We start from the raw sequence: 19,481 nt of genomic DNA on the forward strand, positions 1-19,481 counted from the left end.
TATGCCAAAAGGCACCTGTCGGGCTGAAGCAATGTCATACATTGAAAAAATCAAACCTATAGCCTTAGCCATTATCACGTTATGCTTGTCTGAAGGCATCAGTCAGTCAGGTAGTCAGTAGAAAACTCCACTAAATATATATGCCACACCTGTGGTTGAGATCAAAAACACCGCGCTGTGGGATACAACTGAAAACTGTGGTATATAAGTGATACTACCACACTTTGTGGCTATGCTTACCATATATGGTGTAACTTCACACATTCTGCGAAATCCTTATCTAAACGGTAAACAAGTTGCTAATAACAAGCGCCTAATCAACCAAGAATTTCACCTGAGCAAGGAGAAGGATTTTCGATGAACTCTTGTCTCCTTCACTAACTCTTGTAGATGGGAGTGGCACCACTAAAGAGTCTAAAATGTCTCATCCATCAAGGATTTCTACTGATTTTGATCTTCAACAGGTGCTGTTTCAATATAAATTACTATCTATAATCATTTCATCTTCTGGGGTGTAGAATATAACATGATTACTCGGGATATGACTAATATATATATTTTTTAATTACATAGCAACCTATTGGAAGCTCGGTACCAATACAGTGAAAGCACCATGAAAGTATTGTGCAGGATTTTTGGCCAGAAAATCTTCATGATCCCTAATATACAGTACTAACGTACTGTACTGTACTGTATGATTATAAAAACCTTTTCACCATACAAGCAATATAGACCCCACCATGCAATCCAGTTTCAACCCTGGCACTATAGGTACGCATGCATTATGTAAGTTATTAGCTAATATGGTAAACAGGATGCGAACACTGAGCAATGTTACATACAACTTAATACAATATATGCATATGGCAATACCTTGTATTGACAGAAAGATGAGATACACCACCATTATGGAAACCTACAGAAATCAAAACAGAGGACGATTTATCTTTATCTTGACACACACACACACTACACAAATACATGGTATATATTCAAGTTTTATAACCCAGCTCCTAGAAATATAATTTCAGCCTCTTACCACCATAACTGCCATATGGTAGCATATAGAACTCATCCATAGAATAAAATTTCATCTCACTATAAACTGTCATCTGCTAGCAATGAAATGGGCATACCCATGGAGGTCCCATTTCTGAAATAACCGGATATTTCTGAAATTAGTGTGCATTTATATGCAATCACGCAAAGTGTTATCTTTAGAATAGGCAAATTAAATCAGTCTTCATGTTGAAAGTATTCTTTGATAACAAAGAAAGTACTATACATCAATGGAGACAGATAGAGTCAACGCTCTATCCCAGATGTGGTATGGCAGACACAAGTACATACACACATGCACAACACTAAATATGGGACAAATCATAAAGAAACTAGCTGTGGGATGGATTACACTGTAAGTTATCTGTATAGAAAAGCTATGTCTTTGGAGTGTGAGATATATTAGTAAAGAGTTAGGGTTCTGTTGTCTGTTTGGGCTGGATTTTACCAGTTCAGACTTTGTTGTTCAAATTTATTGTGGTTACTGCTATGTAAGCATAAAGAACATAGTTGAGCTCCTTAGTTTATAGCGAGTTACCATATGATGCAAAATTGGGGTGGTTGAAAATTATGACGAATTTGGTGAATTGACTTCTAATTGCCAAAATTTCTTGTCCAATTTTTAGCGAACTAAATAGACAGAATGTAGTACGACAAAAACATTCACCAAAATATTATCCACCAAATTCTCTCTGAAGTTACATGCAAAATTTTCTCCAACCAAATTTCATATCAAACGGTATATATACGGTTACTAAGTAGTTATGTGTATTGGATGGCTAGTACTACAGCACGAATTGGCAATTTGGCTGGTGGTCCCTGAAAATTTGGCGGTTAATGGGTAAATTAAAACCAACCAAGGGGGTTTCAGCCCCTACCCCTTCCTTCCACCTATGTTATATTTATTAACTGTAATTTTATGTACAAAATATAATTAAATTTCTTTTTATTAAGAATGTTTCCTAACTCAAGCTTGAAAAGCTTTCGAGTATATCAAGAGCTATATCAATAATGCACTTTCAACTCAGTAGCTAAACACCCATACATTCTGTAGCAAAGCCCATGATAGTGTTTACCACATAACATTTAATTTGCCATGAAAGAAGTTCAAAAAAAATTTAAAAGCAAAGCTTATATGTGTAGATGTAACAGAGCACATCTAATGCACACACTTGTAAACCTCCTCAGCTATGTATATCATTGCAAAAATGCTGTGTCCATGTATAAAGCTGTACATGTATCAAAGAGTTTACAAAATCTGGTCACATGTTTAGTCACATAAAAGAATGTACCAAAACATTTAAAACATTTACAACATATGTATATACAGTACATACCTGTATCCATTTTATGCACTGTTGGTGGTACAATATTCTGCACCAGTTGATCCTGCACCAGTTGATCAACTATAACAGTCATAGTCCTGTTTGACTTCAAGAAATTAAATTCTACATCTTCTAATTCCAATCGTATGTTGTTTCCAGCTTCTAAAAGCAAGGGGCCAATTTCAATCCCAGGACATTTTGAACAAACTTTTGTTTTAACTTCATCAATAAACATTTTTATATTTGAAGCTCTTATGGACACTGCATAATTACGCTGAGGTGTTTGCAGTATGACAGAAAATTCCTTCTTGCGTTTTCTATGCGAAGTAGTGGTAGTTTCACTTAATTCTGAATCTGAACATTCTGATCTAAATGACACCAATGAATCAGTTGCCTGCTGTGTGCTAATACTTGAATCACTATCCTCCTCTTTGGCAGAGGCCCATAAACGATTTTCCCTAGGAATTTTCAATTTATGTTTCTTTTCACTATCACATGAATCAGGTGGCAAATAATCATCATTACTAGCTTCCATCATTGTATTGCAATTGTGACCACCTTTGTTGCTGAAAGGTAATTAGAAGCATAGTACATACATGTGCTATCTGTACAATTTACAACACAAGCAATCTACAGTTTAAAAGTTATAGTAAGGAGAGCATTAGGTATGGAGGTTGCTAAACTAAAACCCACATGCTTATTATTATACTGTAGTAGAGCATGCTGAAAATATCAGTACTTGTCATACAGTACAGTAGCAACATGTACAAGGGATCCTTCCAATAACAATGCCTCCCAAAATTTTTCCATCATAAAACAACATTTTGTATATGTTAAAACATAGCCGCGAGTGCTATATGAAAAATAAAATACGAGGCGCACAGCCGAGATGCTTTATTAGCATCGAGGCCAAGCGCGGAGTACTTTATTTTTCATATAGCACGAGCAAAGCTATGCTTTAAATGATTTATGGATCTTTCTAGTCATGTAGCTCACCATACACTAGGACTCGTAATTAACAAGCATTGCCATAGTAGACGTTCATTGCATCTTTTGGCAAGTTTTGCTCGCAACCCACAATCGATTCTATTGTGAGTCACATGGTGAAGTATTTCCGTGATATCTCCAGGACTTGTCCGTTTACATTAGCAAACGTAACAGCAACGTTACCTTCTCCCACCCATCATCGAAGCATTTAGGTATGTCTATAAAAGCAATCCAGTGGTAGAACTCGTATTGGCTGGAGTGATTGATCACTCAGCGCGGCGAGGCTATCAGCCTTCACCGGCTTGGGTGATTAGTCGTACTGGCGCCTACACTAAAGCATGTGGGCAACTATGCTTTATTGCCCACAAAGAGTGCTTTATTGCACCGCAAAGAGTGCTTTATTGAACGAATAAAGCACTCTTTGTGGTCGATGAAGCAGTTGGCCGGCTGAGAGTGTACTTTATGAAATTTAAAGTACACCTTTTCCTTTGATCTCGCCCACGCAAAGTTCTATAAACATAGTAAAAAGGACTTAACAGAAGAGTCTTAAAGTTACTGATGATTTTGCTACTGCAAACATAAACAGTCACCCGCCATGTATGATATTACATCCATGCTATAACAAAAAAGAAAAAAAAACTAAATTAATTTCAAAATGAAGAAGAGATCCACATAATTAAGAGTTCATAACATTAGAAGAGGGTATACAGTATTATGAACTCTTCACATAATGAAGAAAATATTTTAAAATAACATAGTTCACTTTGACATTAAACAAAATGTGACAATACGTGTATAGGTTTTCCCACATAGTCACTGTATGTTGTAATACCATTATTCACAAGTACACAAAAAAAATTGGAATTTTCAACTAGAGTAGGGACAATAGCACATCGATAAAAAGTACTGAAACAAGTTGGAGTAGTGCACTATATTAAATCACTGTAAAACAATAAGAAGTGTTATATATATCCCTACTGTGCACAAAAAATATTTGTGTACTTGTTTGTTAATTTTTTTTGCAAATAATTATTATGACTGGTGAACCCACGCATACAGCATCTGAAAATGGTGCTGCGTATCCCAGCTATATTAATTATCGCCCTAAAAGTGAAGTACGTATCCATTACACTTCGTTGCCAGTTATGTTCAACCCGTTACACAGCAGAACGAATCAAGAACTGTTCGAAAAGCACCTCTGCAATCCATGCATACCAAAAGAAAAAAATGGTGCCACGCATCCCAGTTATATCAATTATTGTCTGAAAAGTGAAGTATCCATTACGCTTCGTTGTCAGCTATGTTCAATCCGTTACACAGCAGTATGAATCAAGAACTGTTCGAAAAGCACCTCTGCAATCAAAATAGCCACTATGAAAAATACGGACGATTTTTGTTACGAAGGGAAGCCATCACGTGCTACTGCCAAATCGACATTTTTCACTGACAGCAAATATGATTGGGACACAAAGGAGCATACTGGTAAGTCCATGAAGAATGTATTGTACGTACTGCAGTATGCCAAAAGGCACCTCTCAGGCCGAAGTGATGTCAAACAGTGAAAAAATCAAGCCCGCAGTCTTAGCTGTTATCGAGTTATGCTTGTCTGAAGGTATCAGTCAGTCAGTCAGTTACTCAGTCAGTCAGTCAGTAGAAAATTCCGTTAAATAATTTTTTTAGATTCTGTAGCTACTTGTTGAAAGCATTTCGGGTCGACTTGAAAGCTTGTTTGGGCTTAGTTTTACCTATCCGATACTGCCTCATCATCGTCAGAGAAAATTGAGGCTGGTTTTTGGGTGATGTTATTTCGTGGGCCATGCCTACTCCTTTTGTGGTCCCTACTACATCTTGTTTCATACTCTTTTACCACTTGGATTCCTACTTCATTTTTGACTAATAATGCACTGGTACGTAAAAAAGTATAATAAGGATTGTGGTTATCCCTGATGATGGCTTTTGGTACTGCCTGCATGAAGGGAAATTTTGGTGATATACAATGAGGGTTCCAACCCTAGCTTAAGCTGGCGGTATAAAACTGTTTGCTTACAAAAAAGCATGGACGCAAATGAAAGCATGGATACAAATGAATACACAAGAACGTGCTTTCAGGAAAACAATTTCAAGAAAACAAGCAAAACAGAAGTGCCTTCACAGCTTGACCAATACTCATGGCTACAATTCAGCAATATATTGGCAAGTCATGTCCATGATTCAACGCACAATGGGACTTGCCTGAGCAATCCTAGACATTTATGCAGGCAGGCAACACACAGCACAAAAGCCCATGGCATTCAGGAATGGGCTACCTTCCACCCATTTAAGTTCACACACAACACACACACACACACACACACACACACACACACACACACAACAAAACAGTATACTAGACAGATGCTAAAAGCATGTTGGGGCGAGCCTGAGTGTTGTAGTACGATGATTGTTGGTAACATTGTAACTACATCGCAAGCTTGTTATTTGAGGAAGTTTGCCTCAAAAATGGAAATATGCGGTCAGCTGGAACCAGCAAATTAAGTGATTAATTGGCAAAGACTACTCAGCTCAAATCATTTAACCTGTAATATTTAGTAGATTATAGCTAAGTGTTGTACTGATTATATACATTTCTTCTCATATAGGTTATGGGACACTTCTTCAGCTCTAATAAATCATCACAGATTGCTGTCATCGCAAGTTTTACAGACACCACTGACTTCAGGGGCTACATTTGTTTTGTGTTGTTTTTATCCACTTTACCAGTTTGGCACTGGAGGATGAACACAGAAGGCTGAGCCTGTATGAGGTGTTTACCACGTACCGCTGGATATATAGCCAGCAGCATATTGTACGCATTAATAAGTTCTTTGTAATGCTTTGGGTTACGGGGAGTGGTTATAGTTTTTGGATAAGCAATCACCTTGAAAACACGAATTGAAGATGCCAGAAATCAGCACATTTCTGTAGTGTTGCTTATGAAGCTGGGGAATTGAACAGACATTACACAACACATTCTGTAGTGTCGCAAGACTTCTATGGAATTACTTCCTTTATGAATTATGTCAGGATAGTCAACTGTAATGTTTGGGATATGAATATTCATTGATGGAGATGACTGAGTAGCATCCTGCGTTATCCTTAGACCTTCTTGGATATCTCCACCCTGAAGTATCACTGTATCTAAACATCGTCCACTTTCATATTGTCTACGGCTAGCCAACCTACATAATAGTGAAGTCAAAGGGGCAAAGATAATAGAAACCTATGAAATATCACCAATATAATTATTGGTATGGTGTACAAAAATGTCAAAGCCTGGAAATTGGCTGACCTCGATTGTCTTTCTTCATCTGTTTCCATGTCTCGCCTTAGTCTATAATTCTGCCTTCTCCTGCTGAGTGCATCATTCCTCTCTACACTGCCAGTCTGTTCACTTAAAGCCCGACGCCTTTCTCTCTGCTGCTGGTGTTGTTCTGGCGTCATAGCAGCATGCCTACGTCTATCGCATTCTCTACGTCTGGCCAGTCTATATAACAAAATTTCACTAACATGTAATTGCCCAGTTTATAGACCTTGATTTCTCCTCCTTAGTCTTTCTTGCCTAACAGAATCTTTATTGCTGGCCATAGCGTCAGCTACTTCTGAGAAACATTTGGAACCACATGCCGTACCAATTTCCGTGTTTGTAAGGTAAATTGTCGGACACGCAACACTCGTACAACCACCCGCATCTACACACAGTGTGGGGCCATCCGTGTTTGTAAGGGAAATTTTCGGACACGCGACACTCGTACAACCACCCGCATCTACTACACAGTATGGGGCTTTCCGTGTTTCTAAGGGAAATTTTCGGATACGTGACGCTTGTACAACCAACATTGACTACCGACTAGTATGGGGCTCGCTCAGGCTCGCCCCAATAATAACATGGTGAGCCTATTGATACAGTAGCACATAACGAAGCCTTCTCACATGCATGATAGAGTTTCAGACATAAAAGTAAGCAGACATTGCTCCAGGCAGTGAAGTCTCACTATTATGCCTACTGTAGCAAACCTACACCACAATTCAGTAACCTACTGTAAGCTGGCCCATATTGACTGGGATTTACTCTGCAGAGTATTCTGTAAACATATTACAGTAGCAGCATAGCATATTGCACCATATTAACTGATCATTTCAAGCCACAAAAGAATATCAATAGCTAAGATGTTGCTAGCTTAATGCATCCAAAAGATGCTTTCAGTGATGCATCGTGCAGCTCTTTAAAAATGTGATCCATTGTGATATAAACAACATAATATATCTAGCTGAATAATTTCACTCTCTTCTTATTGTAGAATTGCTTTTGTTTTGCTACAAGGAAGGATTAACGAGTGCTCCAGAATGAAAGCCTAGTGAGTAATGCAAGCTGAACACAAGGAGGGCCCAGGCTGCAAAATTCATTGTTGTCCAGATTCAGGCGATACAAGAGAACTTACTAACATTTCTTATGCTAGCTCAGTAGATGTACATGTAGCTGCACTCAGCCTTAGACTAGAGCAGTCTGAAAAATGTCTGTATATATGTGACCGGGCCAGGGAATATCATACAGTACAGTAGTACTGTATAATAGGGATCACTGAGCTTTCTTGTCCAAAAATATCACTGAGAAACCAGCTTCACTTTTCCTTCATGACAGCTTGGCAACATTGGTTAGGCATAGCCAAGCCTAAAAATGTCTTTAGACCAACCCCAAACCCCCTTCCAACAAGTCTCTATGAAAATTTAATTTAGCTGAATTTTCTACTATCAATGGATAAGGCTTGACTTCTTCACTGTTCAACATCGCTTCATCCCAAGACGTGCCTTTCTCACGTACATACAATACACGCATCATGGACTTACCTTTGTCCTCCTTTGTGTGACAAATTGTGTGACAAATTGTGTGACAAATTGTGTCCTAGCTATTTTAGCTGATAAAGCTGGGCATCAATTTGCAATAGCATTATATGGCTTCCCTGTGGCTGTGTTGACTAGCTATCATGCTAGACGCTCATGTTTTCCACAGCAAATGGATTGATTGCAGAGTATTGTTCTTAGTTTGTAATGCTGCATAACATAGCTGAAAATAAAGCATAATGCCACTTCACTTTTCAGTAATTGATTGTTGGGGCACACGTTCAGACGTGAAATTAATTATATGGCATGCCTGGCACCATTCTTTCTTTTGATGCAGTATGTGCTGGCTCAGTAGTCATAATTGTGCTATAAAAATAGTAAACAAACAAGGTTGGAATAGGGATTAGAGGAAACAGGTAGTGAAACAAGGGGAAAAGTAGTGAAAAAAGAGAGGTTGTCTATACCTGCAGATATACTAAGGCCAGGTAAAGTTGATTCACAGTTTATCGTCACCACTCGCATGGTATTTGAAAGCCTCCTCAAAATTTTCATTATATAGTTTTATCACGTGATACTCTAATTATTCATTTGTGTTTTTCAATAATAGCATGGCTAACGTCCTTGTATGAGCTCTGAATAGAACACTTGTCCCTTGGTCTGTAACAGCAGTGGAGCCAACAGTGACTTGACTGTTATTTAGATAGCTACGTATGTACCACTCTGCATGGGCAGTTCAAAGGCGCTGCCACTGTCATAATTTGTATATGGCACTGCTGCAGACTGCAGCAAGTGCATTATAACTCACAATGCACTGGTTGCAGTTTGCAGACTGCAACGAGTGCATTATACGGTACTACCCAAGTGCAATGTTGCACTCGCTCGCATACGCAACTTTGTTTGATATTTTTAAAATCACTAATTAAGGCAACTGTTTCACTCGCGAGACAACGTGGCAGCCGTTTCGTTCACGAGAATCGTGAGCAAAACAGTTGCCACGTCCCTTAATTAGCGATTTTTAAAAATCTCAAGCAAAGTTGCGTGTGTGAGCGAGTGCAACGTTGCACTTGGGCAGTACCGTGCACTGGCTACGATTTTGTGCAGCATTGCACAAGCTCTGGCAGCCAAGACTGCTACGACACCTCACTTAATAGGTGGAAAGACACCTCACAGATCACTTGAATTCTTTTATAGCCTAACATGTAAAAGTTGATTGTGGGGCCATAACGTCACTGAACATAACCAGACCAAACGTCACCAATACGTTTACCAAGCAGCCAATGACAATCGAAAAAGCCAATGTGGTGGCCACAACTCTAGTCTACATATACATGTATATAAACGTACTTTACACCTTACTAGTCTGGTGCCATCTAAGCCCAGATTAAACCGTAGTCTATCTTTGACAATGCATCAATAAAACTATTATATTCTAAATAATACTCACCATTGTGTTCGATTGTGGCAACCAGTTTTGTCATGCCACTAGATTTGAGATTAGCCAGTATGGATAGTAAGAATTAGACTAGTATTGTTTAGTAGTTAGGTTCAAATTTGTTTACTCAAACCATCTATTAGCTGCTTTTTTCACTCGAAAGAATCACGGGAGATCGAGTGATCACGTATGCTAAGCACTACACAGGTGACATATGCTGAGAACTACACGATGAGAACTGAACAGCAAATGCAGGTTAGTGCATATCAAAACATTTTTCACATTTACTGCAAAAATATAATTACGCGTAATTCATTTATTCATGCATTTTGTACGCAAAATGTGTTTTTTCCAAGCACAATATTTCCTAACGCTTTACATATTGGAGTTTTCCAAAAAAAAAATGGGCAGAATTTAAATTAACAATACCTAACCTTCAGCTTTCTTATGTTCAATACTCTTTTATCACAATTAAACTGGGAAGTGACTGCTCTTTTAGTTTGAAGTCTGGTGATTGACAATAACTCCCGTACATTTCATATCGACGATTACACACAACTAGATTATTGTGACGATTCCCAGTCACACAAGTGGAAATCCCCACTAAAACAGGTTGCATTATTTAGAGCATTCTAAGTGGATTGTGCTAAAATTTGCTACTACTTTGGTGGGTGAAGCGTTTGTATGAAAAACTCCATACATTTGAATGGATACATGGAATACCTACTTTCTGGAGCGTTGCTATTTTGGTGCTACTTGATGCCACAGGGTTTCTAGCAGGTCTGTTGTAATGCATTTTATGTCACGTAGGAAGATAAATTCTACTAGTAACTCATAGTCAAAATTTCGCATGTATGTGCATATGGCTTAATTTGACAAAATGTACAGATAGTTTTCATATGGATAGCTCGGGTGGCTGAGATACTGTAGAGGGAACGTCACGACAGTGTTCGGCTTGGTTACTCACAATTGATGTTATAAACCTGGCCTTTATAAGAGGTGCAGTTGTCCTGCTGCCACCCCTTTTACATCGCTCACTTTTTGATTAGTTGGACGGCGCTAGGGTCTGGTCACAACCGCATACTAAACTTGTGTAACAGGAATTTAATTAACGTATGAACCACGTATGTAGGTTTTGTCATGGCGACACTGATACCGTAGATAATTTACCTCTGGACAATAGTGTCTATGGTTTACTCGACACATGCCAAATAATAAGTTATTTTTAAAATGCTGCGGTGCTGCCACCATAGTGGCAGCGAGCGCAAGTTTAGTATGCAGTTGTGACCAGATTCTTTTACAGCAAGCTCCCAACTAATCAAAAAGCGAGCAGCGTAAAAGGGTCGGCAGCACCATACATACATACATACATACATACATATGCACGTTCCTGTGATAATTTCCCCAACCTATTAGGTGAGTGGTACATAACAGTTATACAACGTATGTGCACTCATGCTCTGCCTGTATAAACGCACCCGCCTTCGGGCCTAACGGCCCTTAGACTCATGCATTTATATCAGGCAGAGCACTTGTGCCTGTTGTATAACTACTAAATAAAGTCTAGAATGATCATTGGAACTGTCATTGTAAACCTTAGAAGCTGTTGACAAGATAAGCAGAAGCTAATTCCAGCGTGGATGTAAAACCGTTAATGTTGTGAATTTATTCACTGTTTGGGTGGCACATTAAATCTGTTGTACGTGGAACAACAGGGGTGAAAGCTCAACTGGCTTTAGCCAGGCTGTCGTGCAAAATGCTTTTACAATTATGATGGAGTCACAGCAACATATTTGTGCTTATGATCAGACTAGCTCTTCCCAGTTCTCATCCTGAGAAAAATAAAAAGGTCAAACTATTTTAATGATCTGGTCAAGTTGGCTAATGTGAAGGGTTTATAGTTATCACACAGTGTATACAGTTGTACCCATTGTTTGTACTTTATTATTGGTATGTAACGGTGATTGAATAATTGTATTGTGTAGTTTTGTATCTATAATCTATTTTTGTAGCATTATTTTGTATAGCAAGAACTGTTGATTGACATACAACTGTAATAGGCTTTGTGGTAATTAACAAAATCTTTGTACATGCACACATCAGCACATATATATGAAGGTATGACATATGTTTTTGGGGCAGTTGCCCAGTGAAGGAATTCTCTGTTGGTTGTTTGTGGACCCAGCTTACAGTGGCGTAGTCGGCACGACGATCCTGTCTCGACAAGGTGATAGACTATGACGTCAGTGACTGAACTCTGAACCCTAAGCGCAAGCCTCTGTGGTACCGTGGAGTTAACAATAACAGTACCCGATAAAATTGTGAGAATTGTTGATAGAGCGCCTTGTGCTGTTGTACAATTGCAGAGGATCATCGAGGATGACTGAGCAGGAAGGAGAGCGGCAGCCTGGACACCCTGCACAAACACACCCGTTGGTCTTACCGGAAGTTTTTGATGATATATTTTGTGCATAAAATAAAGGACGCATATTTACAAGCACATGAAACAAATATAAAGTTAGTCAGGTGAAGCTGAGTCCAGCCTGCCTTCTGCATAAGCAAGGTCAATGACAGCTGTCTCGCCCGATCCACAGCGGTGGTAAGAGGACCTTGAACCTCTTAAACATTGAACAGCTGAACGGAGCAATGAAAATCCCAGCCTACATCGTAACCAGTACAATGTTTTGCTATATGATTGTCCATGCTTCTCAGCGAGTAGTGTGGCAATTCATTTGTAAACAACGGTGGCCAAAGGTCCCATACCTCCAGTACATGAAAAAATCAATGGCGAAAATGACCCATGCTCAACTTCCCGGATTCTCTCCTCATATTTTCTCTTCTTCTCTAGCTCCGAAGTTTTTGATGGACAAAAAAGTTTCGACAAGTGGGTGAGTCACTTTGAAAATGTTTCTGCTGTTAATGGTTGGAATGACGAAAGTAAACTTCTTTGGTTGAAAGTGAGACTTACAGGAAAGGCACACGTGGCGTATACTCAACTTGCTCATGAGATCCAGTAATCATATGTAACCGCAAAGAAAGCGTTAACTGAATGTTTCGACCCACCAAGCAAACAACAACTGTACAAAGTAGAATTTGAAGGCAGAAGGAAGAGGGACAAAGAGACGTGGGTGGACTTTGCCGATGAACTGTTACTGTTGGCTAGCAAGGCGTTTCCGAAGTTGCAAGAGGAGGCTCAAGAAGAGTTGGCATTGAGTAGATATTTGGACCAGTTAAGGGACCCACAGGTATCCTTTGCAGTTAAGCAGCGTCGTCCTAAGTCCGTTCGGGATGCAGTCAGTTGTACCATTGAGCTGGAAGCTTACCTTCTCAAATCAGCCAGCAGTCCAGTTTCTCTAGCAACACCCGTGAAGGAGGAAAATGATGTCACAACTGTAGCCGCAATCCAGTCCACACAGAAGGATCTGCTTGGTATGATGCAAATGCTTGTACAACGAGCAGAGCAGCTAGAAATAAGGCCCCAGAGAACTAATGATTCCGTTCTATGCCCCCACCCATGCCAAGAAGTCAATTCAGTCAGACAAGACAAGTCAACTGCTATCGTTGTGGTCTATCAGGCCATTTTTCTCGGGGATGTGCTCAAGCCAGACCTAGAAATGCTACACCAGTACAACAAGAGGTAGCTACAGTTGGAAACACTACTCACAATGCACCTTACACTAGTAGTTTACCAGAACAGAATGTACCTCAAATATTTACTATTAATAATGTTTCAAGTTATGTGTCGTCCTGCAATATCTATAACACCCCTGTGTCATTTCTAGTTGACACGGGAGCTGGAGTATCACTGCTGAATAAGGAAGTATGGGATAAGCTAAGGCAGGCTGAAGATATGCTAAAACCGGTTGTAACACAAAGAATTGTGGGGGTCGATGGTATACCAATTAGAATAGAGGGAAGTGTTTCTGTCCCAGTTACTATCAGGAAAACAACTTTTAATCATGAATTTATAGTTGCTAATGAGATTACTGCAGAAGCCATATTGGGGTTGGATTTTTGGAAGCCAAAAAGTGTGCTGATCTTGCAGGTGGTAAAATCCAAATAACTGATCAGACTGTAACTTTAACAGCTAAACCAACACAATCTGACACTCATTGTGCAAAGGTCACTGTGCTTAAGAATACAACTATGCCACCAAGAAGTGAAATGGAAATCATGGCACATATACACTCCAAAGAACCAGGCACCTGGCTTCTGGAAGGGTTCCAGTTTAAGGAGCTACCAATTTGTGTGGCCAGAAGCATCTCAATCCCAAAAGAACAGACTTTGCCAATACGAGTAGTTACTCTGGATCCATTACCAGTGACACTTCACAAGAATACAAAGATTGCAAATGCTGAATTGATTAGACAAGAAACCATCTGTAGTGTTTGTGAGAAAGAACTACCCAGAAATGAAGAACTGGCTATGGAGGAATTAACTATCAATTTGCAGAACCCTTTACCCAGTGATGCAGCTGAGACTCAAAAGGAACAGTTTCTTGCATTGATGTCTCAATACTCTGATATTATAGCACAAGGTCCAAATGATCTTGGACGAACTGGAGTGTTACAGCATCACATTGACACAAAGGATGCAACACCTATCTGACAACAAGCCAGAAGGGTCCCACTCCCACGTCGAGAAACTGTACAGACACTACTGCAGGAAATGTTAACTAAAGGAATAATTTCTCCCTCCAGAAGTCCCTGGGCCTCTTCAATTATCTTAGTTAGCAAAAAGGATGGGACTGCTCGATTTTGTGTAGACTATCGGAAGGTGAATTCTGTAACACACAAAGATGCTTACCCCCTGCCAAGGGTAGATGACAACCTTGATACCCTTTCAGGCGCTAATTGGTTCTCGACTATTGACTTGAAAAGTGGCTATGGCAAGTAGAGATGGCAGAGATGCCAACCTCTGAACAATGTTAGGAGTGAGACCTCAAACACTACCAGCAATGTGGACCAGACTCAAGTGCAGCTCCAGGATTTTTGGTAGTGAAGACCAAAAAAAAAAAAAAAAAGGTCGCTACATGCTCAAAGTATAAAAATAAGCACAGGTCTATCCCATTTTAAGCACAGGGCTAATTATGAATCAGATCAGGCGTGAGAAATGCGTGATAACTAAGCTGAAAAAGTGAGAAACAGAGGGTTAGGCATGAGTGCGTGAGATTACTAGCCAACGAGTGAGACTCACACCTAATGCGTGAGAGTTGGCATGCCTGTCAGATGGCACCAGAAGATCATAAAAAAAACTGCTTTGTACACAAGAGGGATTATTTGAGTTCAATGTTGTGTCCTTTGGACTTTGCAATGCGCCGGCCACTTTTCAACGTCTAATGGACTGTGTTTTGGCCGAAGTTTTGGCAGGACTCCAACTTAAAACTGGAATCATAATTCCTTCTACTTGTATAAAGGCCATTGCTATTCGTACGGTCACGTACGAATAGCCCACGTGCTATTAGTACGGTCACGTACGAATAGCTCACGTGCTATTTGTACGGTCACGTACGACTAGCTATGAAATCACCTTGTGCTATTCGTACGGCAGTCCGTATGAATAGCAAAAAAGCTATTCATACGATGGTACGTACAAATAGCTTACCTGCTATTTGTACGGTTACGTAACAGCGGACTAGGGTGTAATTACCCTACCACTTCCAAAATGCTATTCGTTGGCAACGGTCAGCTGCCTCCTCAGTGACAGAGATTGACATACAGTACGTATTTAGGGGTGGCCTATACCCTACCAAAGAGTTTTGGTAAGTGAGATCGAGATATTGTTCTAAATTAATCACTCAAATAAAGCAGTCACATTATTTAGTAGAGAAGCAGTATCAAATTATGCAGTGCAGTGTGTTGTTATATTTGGTGGAAGACTGCCATTGTCAGCAGGCTGTGACCTCTTTTTGCTCCAACCCAGAGTCTGGATCCACCAGTTGACAAAGCTCAATCAAGCTCAGCTGACTTATTGAATTTCCATGCATGGTACAGTGACACTGCATGCTCACTTATACTATGTATGCATTGTAGTCTCGGTAAGAGCATGCATAATACAATAATAATAATCACAAAATCAATATTCAGATAGTAGTACTCAAACCAATACAGGAATATCAGTTAACTGTTAGCTAGTTATAGCTAACATACAAAAAATACAAGCATGTATATATATTATGGCTATGTCATATAGCTAGAATAAGACGACCATGGATTACCTTGTGGTCATAATGGCATGATGCTAGATCTCTGCCAAAACAATGATCATTACAGGAATATACACTCCAGTAATCAATTTGCATTTGCACTTTCGATGGACCTGAAGAATTTATGCTGATCAAGAATTAGCAAAGGTAACAATTTATTTCAAACATCAGTTGTGTGACATATACAACTTCAGAATCTGACATGGGATTGATTGCTACTCAGTGGTCGTAGTCAGTGTACAACACTTGACAGTATGCATGCAGCTCCTATAAAGCAATTCCATAGCACATGCAGCATTCTGTAAAACTTGAAATACAGTCTCGAGGAGTTCTTAGATTGTGTCCTACAAGTCATGAGATTGGTCACGTAAGAGCTGATGAGCAGCATTAATCTTGTCATACTAGTGTAGCTGAGAGCGAGACACTCATATCTTGTCCTATATACATAGCTGGGAGTGAGACACTTAACTCTTGTCATACTAGTTATGTGTAGCTGGGAGTGAGACACCTATAATGTGATCAATCCGCTAAGTAGATTGCAGCAGTAGTTGCACTGTTGCTTATCTTGTAGTCAGGGTGACAATGAGGTTTGTTCATCTTGAAGTGGTGTACAATGGGTGGCTGCTAATCTAGACTGAATGCATGGTTGCCAACTGCACAATAACACTAATTCGGTAATGCTTACTCGTTCTGCAACTAGACTATATGATCCCTTTCTAAATACTTCTTTGGTGCTCGTGTTTCCGACGCTGATTCAAGTAATCCCTCCTCGCCGGAAAATCGTCAGTGTCTGCCGTACAGGTTTGCACAAATCCGGTCGAGAAATGATTCGGCTTGCTGAAACGTCGATATTGCATCACAAAGATACTCTACAATACTGTAAAATCCACCTAAGCATTCGACAATTAACTCTAGTCAAAAATGTACCAGCGTACGTAGAGCAGACGTTCACACCACCAAACATACGTGCCAAAAGCCACGTGTAGCTTCCGGAATGCAAAAATCGTTGAACTGGCTCGTTTATTATGAATCACGTGACTGCCGTACAAATAGCCCAAGAACTATTCGTACGTGACTACCGTAGGGTTTCCAATGTAAAAAATGAACATCTTCAAAATAACCTGCTAACTGTTGTTACATGTTGGACTAACTCTCACTTGAATACAGCTGCAGCGGCGATAAATTCTATCAATTCCTTGAGGTGGAAATTGATCAAAATGTCTGCAAATCACGAGATTACGAGCTGTAACTCCCGGAAACGATGATCTTTTATCACAATACTGCACTTCAACCTTCCTCTGTGAGCAAACCTTCACCAAAATGTATTGGTAGTTTGATTGGTGAAGCACGATTGCCGTAGCTGCATCATTTAGACAGGATTTTGGGGTCCAAAAATGGGTTTTCGTCCACAAAGACCAATCGAATGATTACCAAAACTTCCTCACACCACAGTAGTAGTCATCCATCAACAAAGAAGTCACGTACCAAGTATGGTTAAATTCTGAAGATGCTAACCATCTGGGCGAGCCCAGTATTGGGCAAAAATCACCCAAAATGGCACCCTTTTCTCATCACTTGCTCTCTCAACTACTCAAAACCAGAATTATTGGCGTATAACAGTGTTAACATCTAGAACATATAACTAGCGACAAGGATTTGTTGTTAGAAAACTGTAAAAATAAACTAATAGGCGTCTATCCTAATAAATCCATGCTCACGTGATTTTCGTCCTTATTGTGATTTAACACTCGATATCACACTTGATGTCTGGTGTAGTGGTTAAAACACCCTTAAAAGTAATAAGCGTACATACAACGACATGATTTTGGTCTATAGTGCTATTAGTAGTAATAGCCATACTCAATCACGTGAGCCTGTAGTTATTAGGATAGACGCCTATTAGTTTATTTTTACAGTTTTCTAACAACAAATCCTTGTCGCTAGTTATATGTTCTAGATCTTAACACTGTTATACGCCAATAATTCTGGTTTTGAGTAGTTGAGAGAGCAAGTGATGATAAACGGGAGCCATTTTGGGTGATTTTTGCCCAATACTGGGCTCACCCAGATGGTTAGCATCTTCAGAATTTAACCATACTTGGTATGTGACTTCTTTGTTGATGGGTGACTACTACTGTGGTGTGAGGAAGTTTTGGCAATCATTCGTTTGGTCTTTGTGGACGAAAACCCATTTTTGGACCACAAAATCCTGTCTCAATGATGCAACTACAGCAATAGTGCTTCACCAATCAAACCACCAATACTTTTTGGCGAAGGTTTGCTCATTGAGGAAGGTTGAAGTGCAGTATTGCGATAATAGATCATTGTTTCCGGGAGTTGCAGCTCGTAATCTTGTAATTTGTAGACATCTCGATCGATTTCCACCCCCAAGGAGCGAGCCAAGGAGGCAATAGAATTTACCGCCGCTGCAGCTGTATTTAAGTGAGAGTTAGTCCAACACATAAAAACAGTTAGCAAATTAATTTGAAAATTTTGTGGAAATTAACCCTAACTACTGTACGAATACCCACTCTGTTGTATAAACTATGACCTTTCCCGTCCCGCTAGCTTAATCTAAATCCTGTTTTGTCGTTGGTCCACCTTGCGTTATGAACAAGGTTAAGGTTAGTATCAAGCGAGGTATCAAGTGCACTGGCTATAAATGGGCGGCTACCGACGGGGCTAGGAAAGAAAAGTTCTAGAAATTGATAACTTTACTACAAAATGGCAAAGACAATCACATACCTTTATAAGTATAACACAGGAAGGGTTAATAGTAGTACGGGTGGTAGCAGTTTCTAGTTCTTCTGTCCCTCAGTTGCCAAGCACGAGAATGAACCACGCCTCTACATCACAGTCACGTGCAAGTATGCTCGATTCTATTTAAAGCGCGCATTTTAATGTTAGTAGCTTCGTTGATGGAATCCAAGGTGTTCCGGTTTGTACTGTTTTGCTGCTTCTACTGTGTCCAAATAGGTATGTTGTTCCAACTGTGTACACGGTAAATGCGAGTTTGTCATCAAGGCTAGCCAGCGCCTAACCGGTATAAAAGCAAGATAACAAAAGTTAACCACAACTTTTTTGAATCTCGCTTTGAATAATCAGCACTGCAAATTCTTTATAGTAGCCTAGTATTTAGTGTATGTTTCAGTGCTTTGTATATAGTTGTATGTAGTTGTATGTTCTCTTACTCCTGTATGGAAGATCGGCTATGCCGAATGTAGGAGTCTAATTTAAGAATCAAATCATAGTATGCACTTTTTCACCAACTGTGTGACTAAATATAGAGGCTCCAACTTAGTCTCAAACCCAGACCACTTGTGGGCTGGTTCAAGACTATCTCCAACCTTACTCCTCAACGGGAGTAGTCCTAGCCGCCAGCATGCAATTTAGCAAAAACATTGCAGCACTTTATGATTTCATCACAGAATAATTGCATTGCCTCCTTGTGCTACTGTAGTTATACTGGAAGTATTTGCACTACAATGACATCATTGACTAGTAGCATATCAATTATTGCAAGGTGTGTGCACAGATATTATAGTTTACGAAACATCTATGGTGTGTGCTAGCTACTGTGGTGACTCACTGCAAT

At 39.7% G+C, this 19,481-nt stretch overlaps 3 protein-coding genes across 7 annotated transcripts in view; 2 read left to right on the forward strand and 1 right to left on the reverse strand.

Moving 5' to 3' along the window:
- The window catches only part of LOC136259564 (uncharacterized), a 50,820-nt gene extending 32,058 nt beyond the window's left edge, over nt 1–18,762 (reverse strand). For 3 of the 4 annotated variants that reach the window (XR_010703300.1, XR_010703299.1, XM_066053035.1), the window contains exons 1-3: nt 18,632–18,762; nt 2,397–2,950; nt 874–916 (exon numbers count right to left, since the gene is read on the reverse strand). Coding sequence is in view for 2 of the 4 variants with exons in the window: in XM_066053035.1 (XP_065909107.1) it covers nt 874–916; nt 2,397–2,922 (569 nt within the window). In the remaining 2 variants the exon portion in view is untranslated. The remainder of the gene's footprint in view (nt 1–873; nt 917–2,396; nt 2,951–18,631) is intronic. The other variant, XM_066053034.1, reaches the window with a different exon arrangement.
- Nucleotides 12,610–14,289, forward strand: LOC136261081 (uncharacterized). The gene is made up of 4 exons (XM_066055048.1): nt 12,610–12,618; nt 12,717–13,318; nt 13,417–13,709; nt 13,769–14,289. Exons 1-4 carry the CDS (start codon nt 12,610–12,612, stop codon nt 14,287–14,289), a joined length of 1,425 nt encoding a protein of 474 aa, XP_065911120.1.
- The window catches only part of LOC136259565 (heparan-alpha-glucosaminide N-acetyltransferase-like), a 51,258-nt gene continuing 50,534 nt past the window's right edge, over nt 18,758–19,481 (forward strand). Inside the window, exon 1 of one of the 2 annotated variants that reach the window (XM_066053037.1) lies at nt 18,758–18,862. Coding sequence is in view for 1 of the 2 variants with exons in the window: in XM_066053036.1 (XP_065909108.1) it covers nt 18,787–18,862 (76 nt within the window). In the remaining variant the exon portion in view is untranslated. The remainder of the gene's footprint in view (nt 18,863–19,481) is intronic. The other variant, XM_066053036.1, reaches the window with a different exon arrangement.

This window comes from Dysidea avara, chromosome 7 (assembly GCF_963678975.1).
Source record: "Dysidea avara chromosome 7, odDysAvar1.4, whole genome shotgun sequence".
Taxonomy (NCBI): Eukaryota; Metazoa; Porifera; class Demospongiae; order Dictyoceratida; family Dysideidae; genus Dysidea; species Dysidea avara.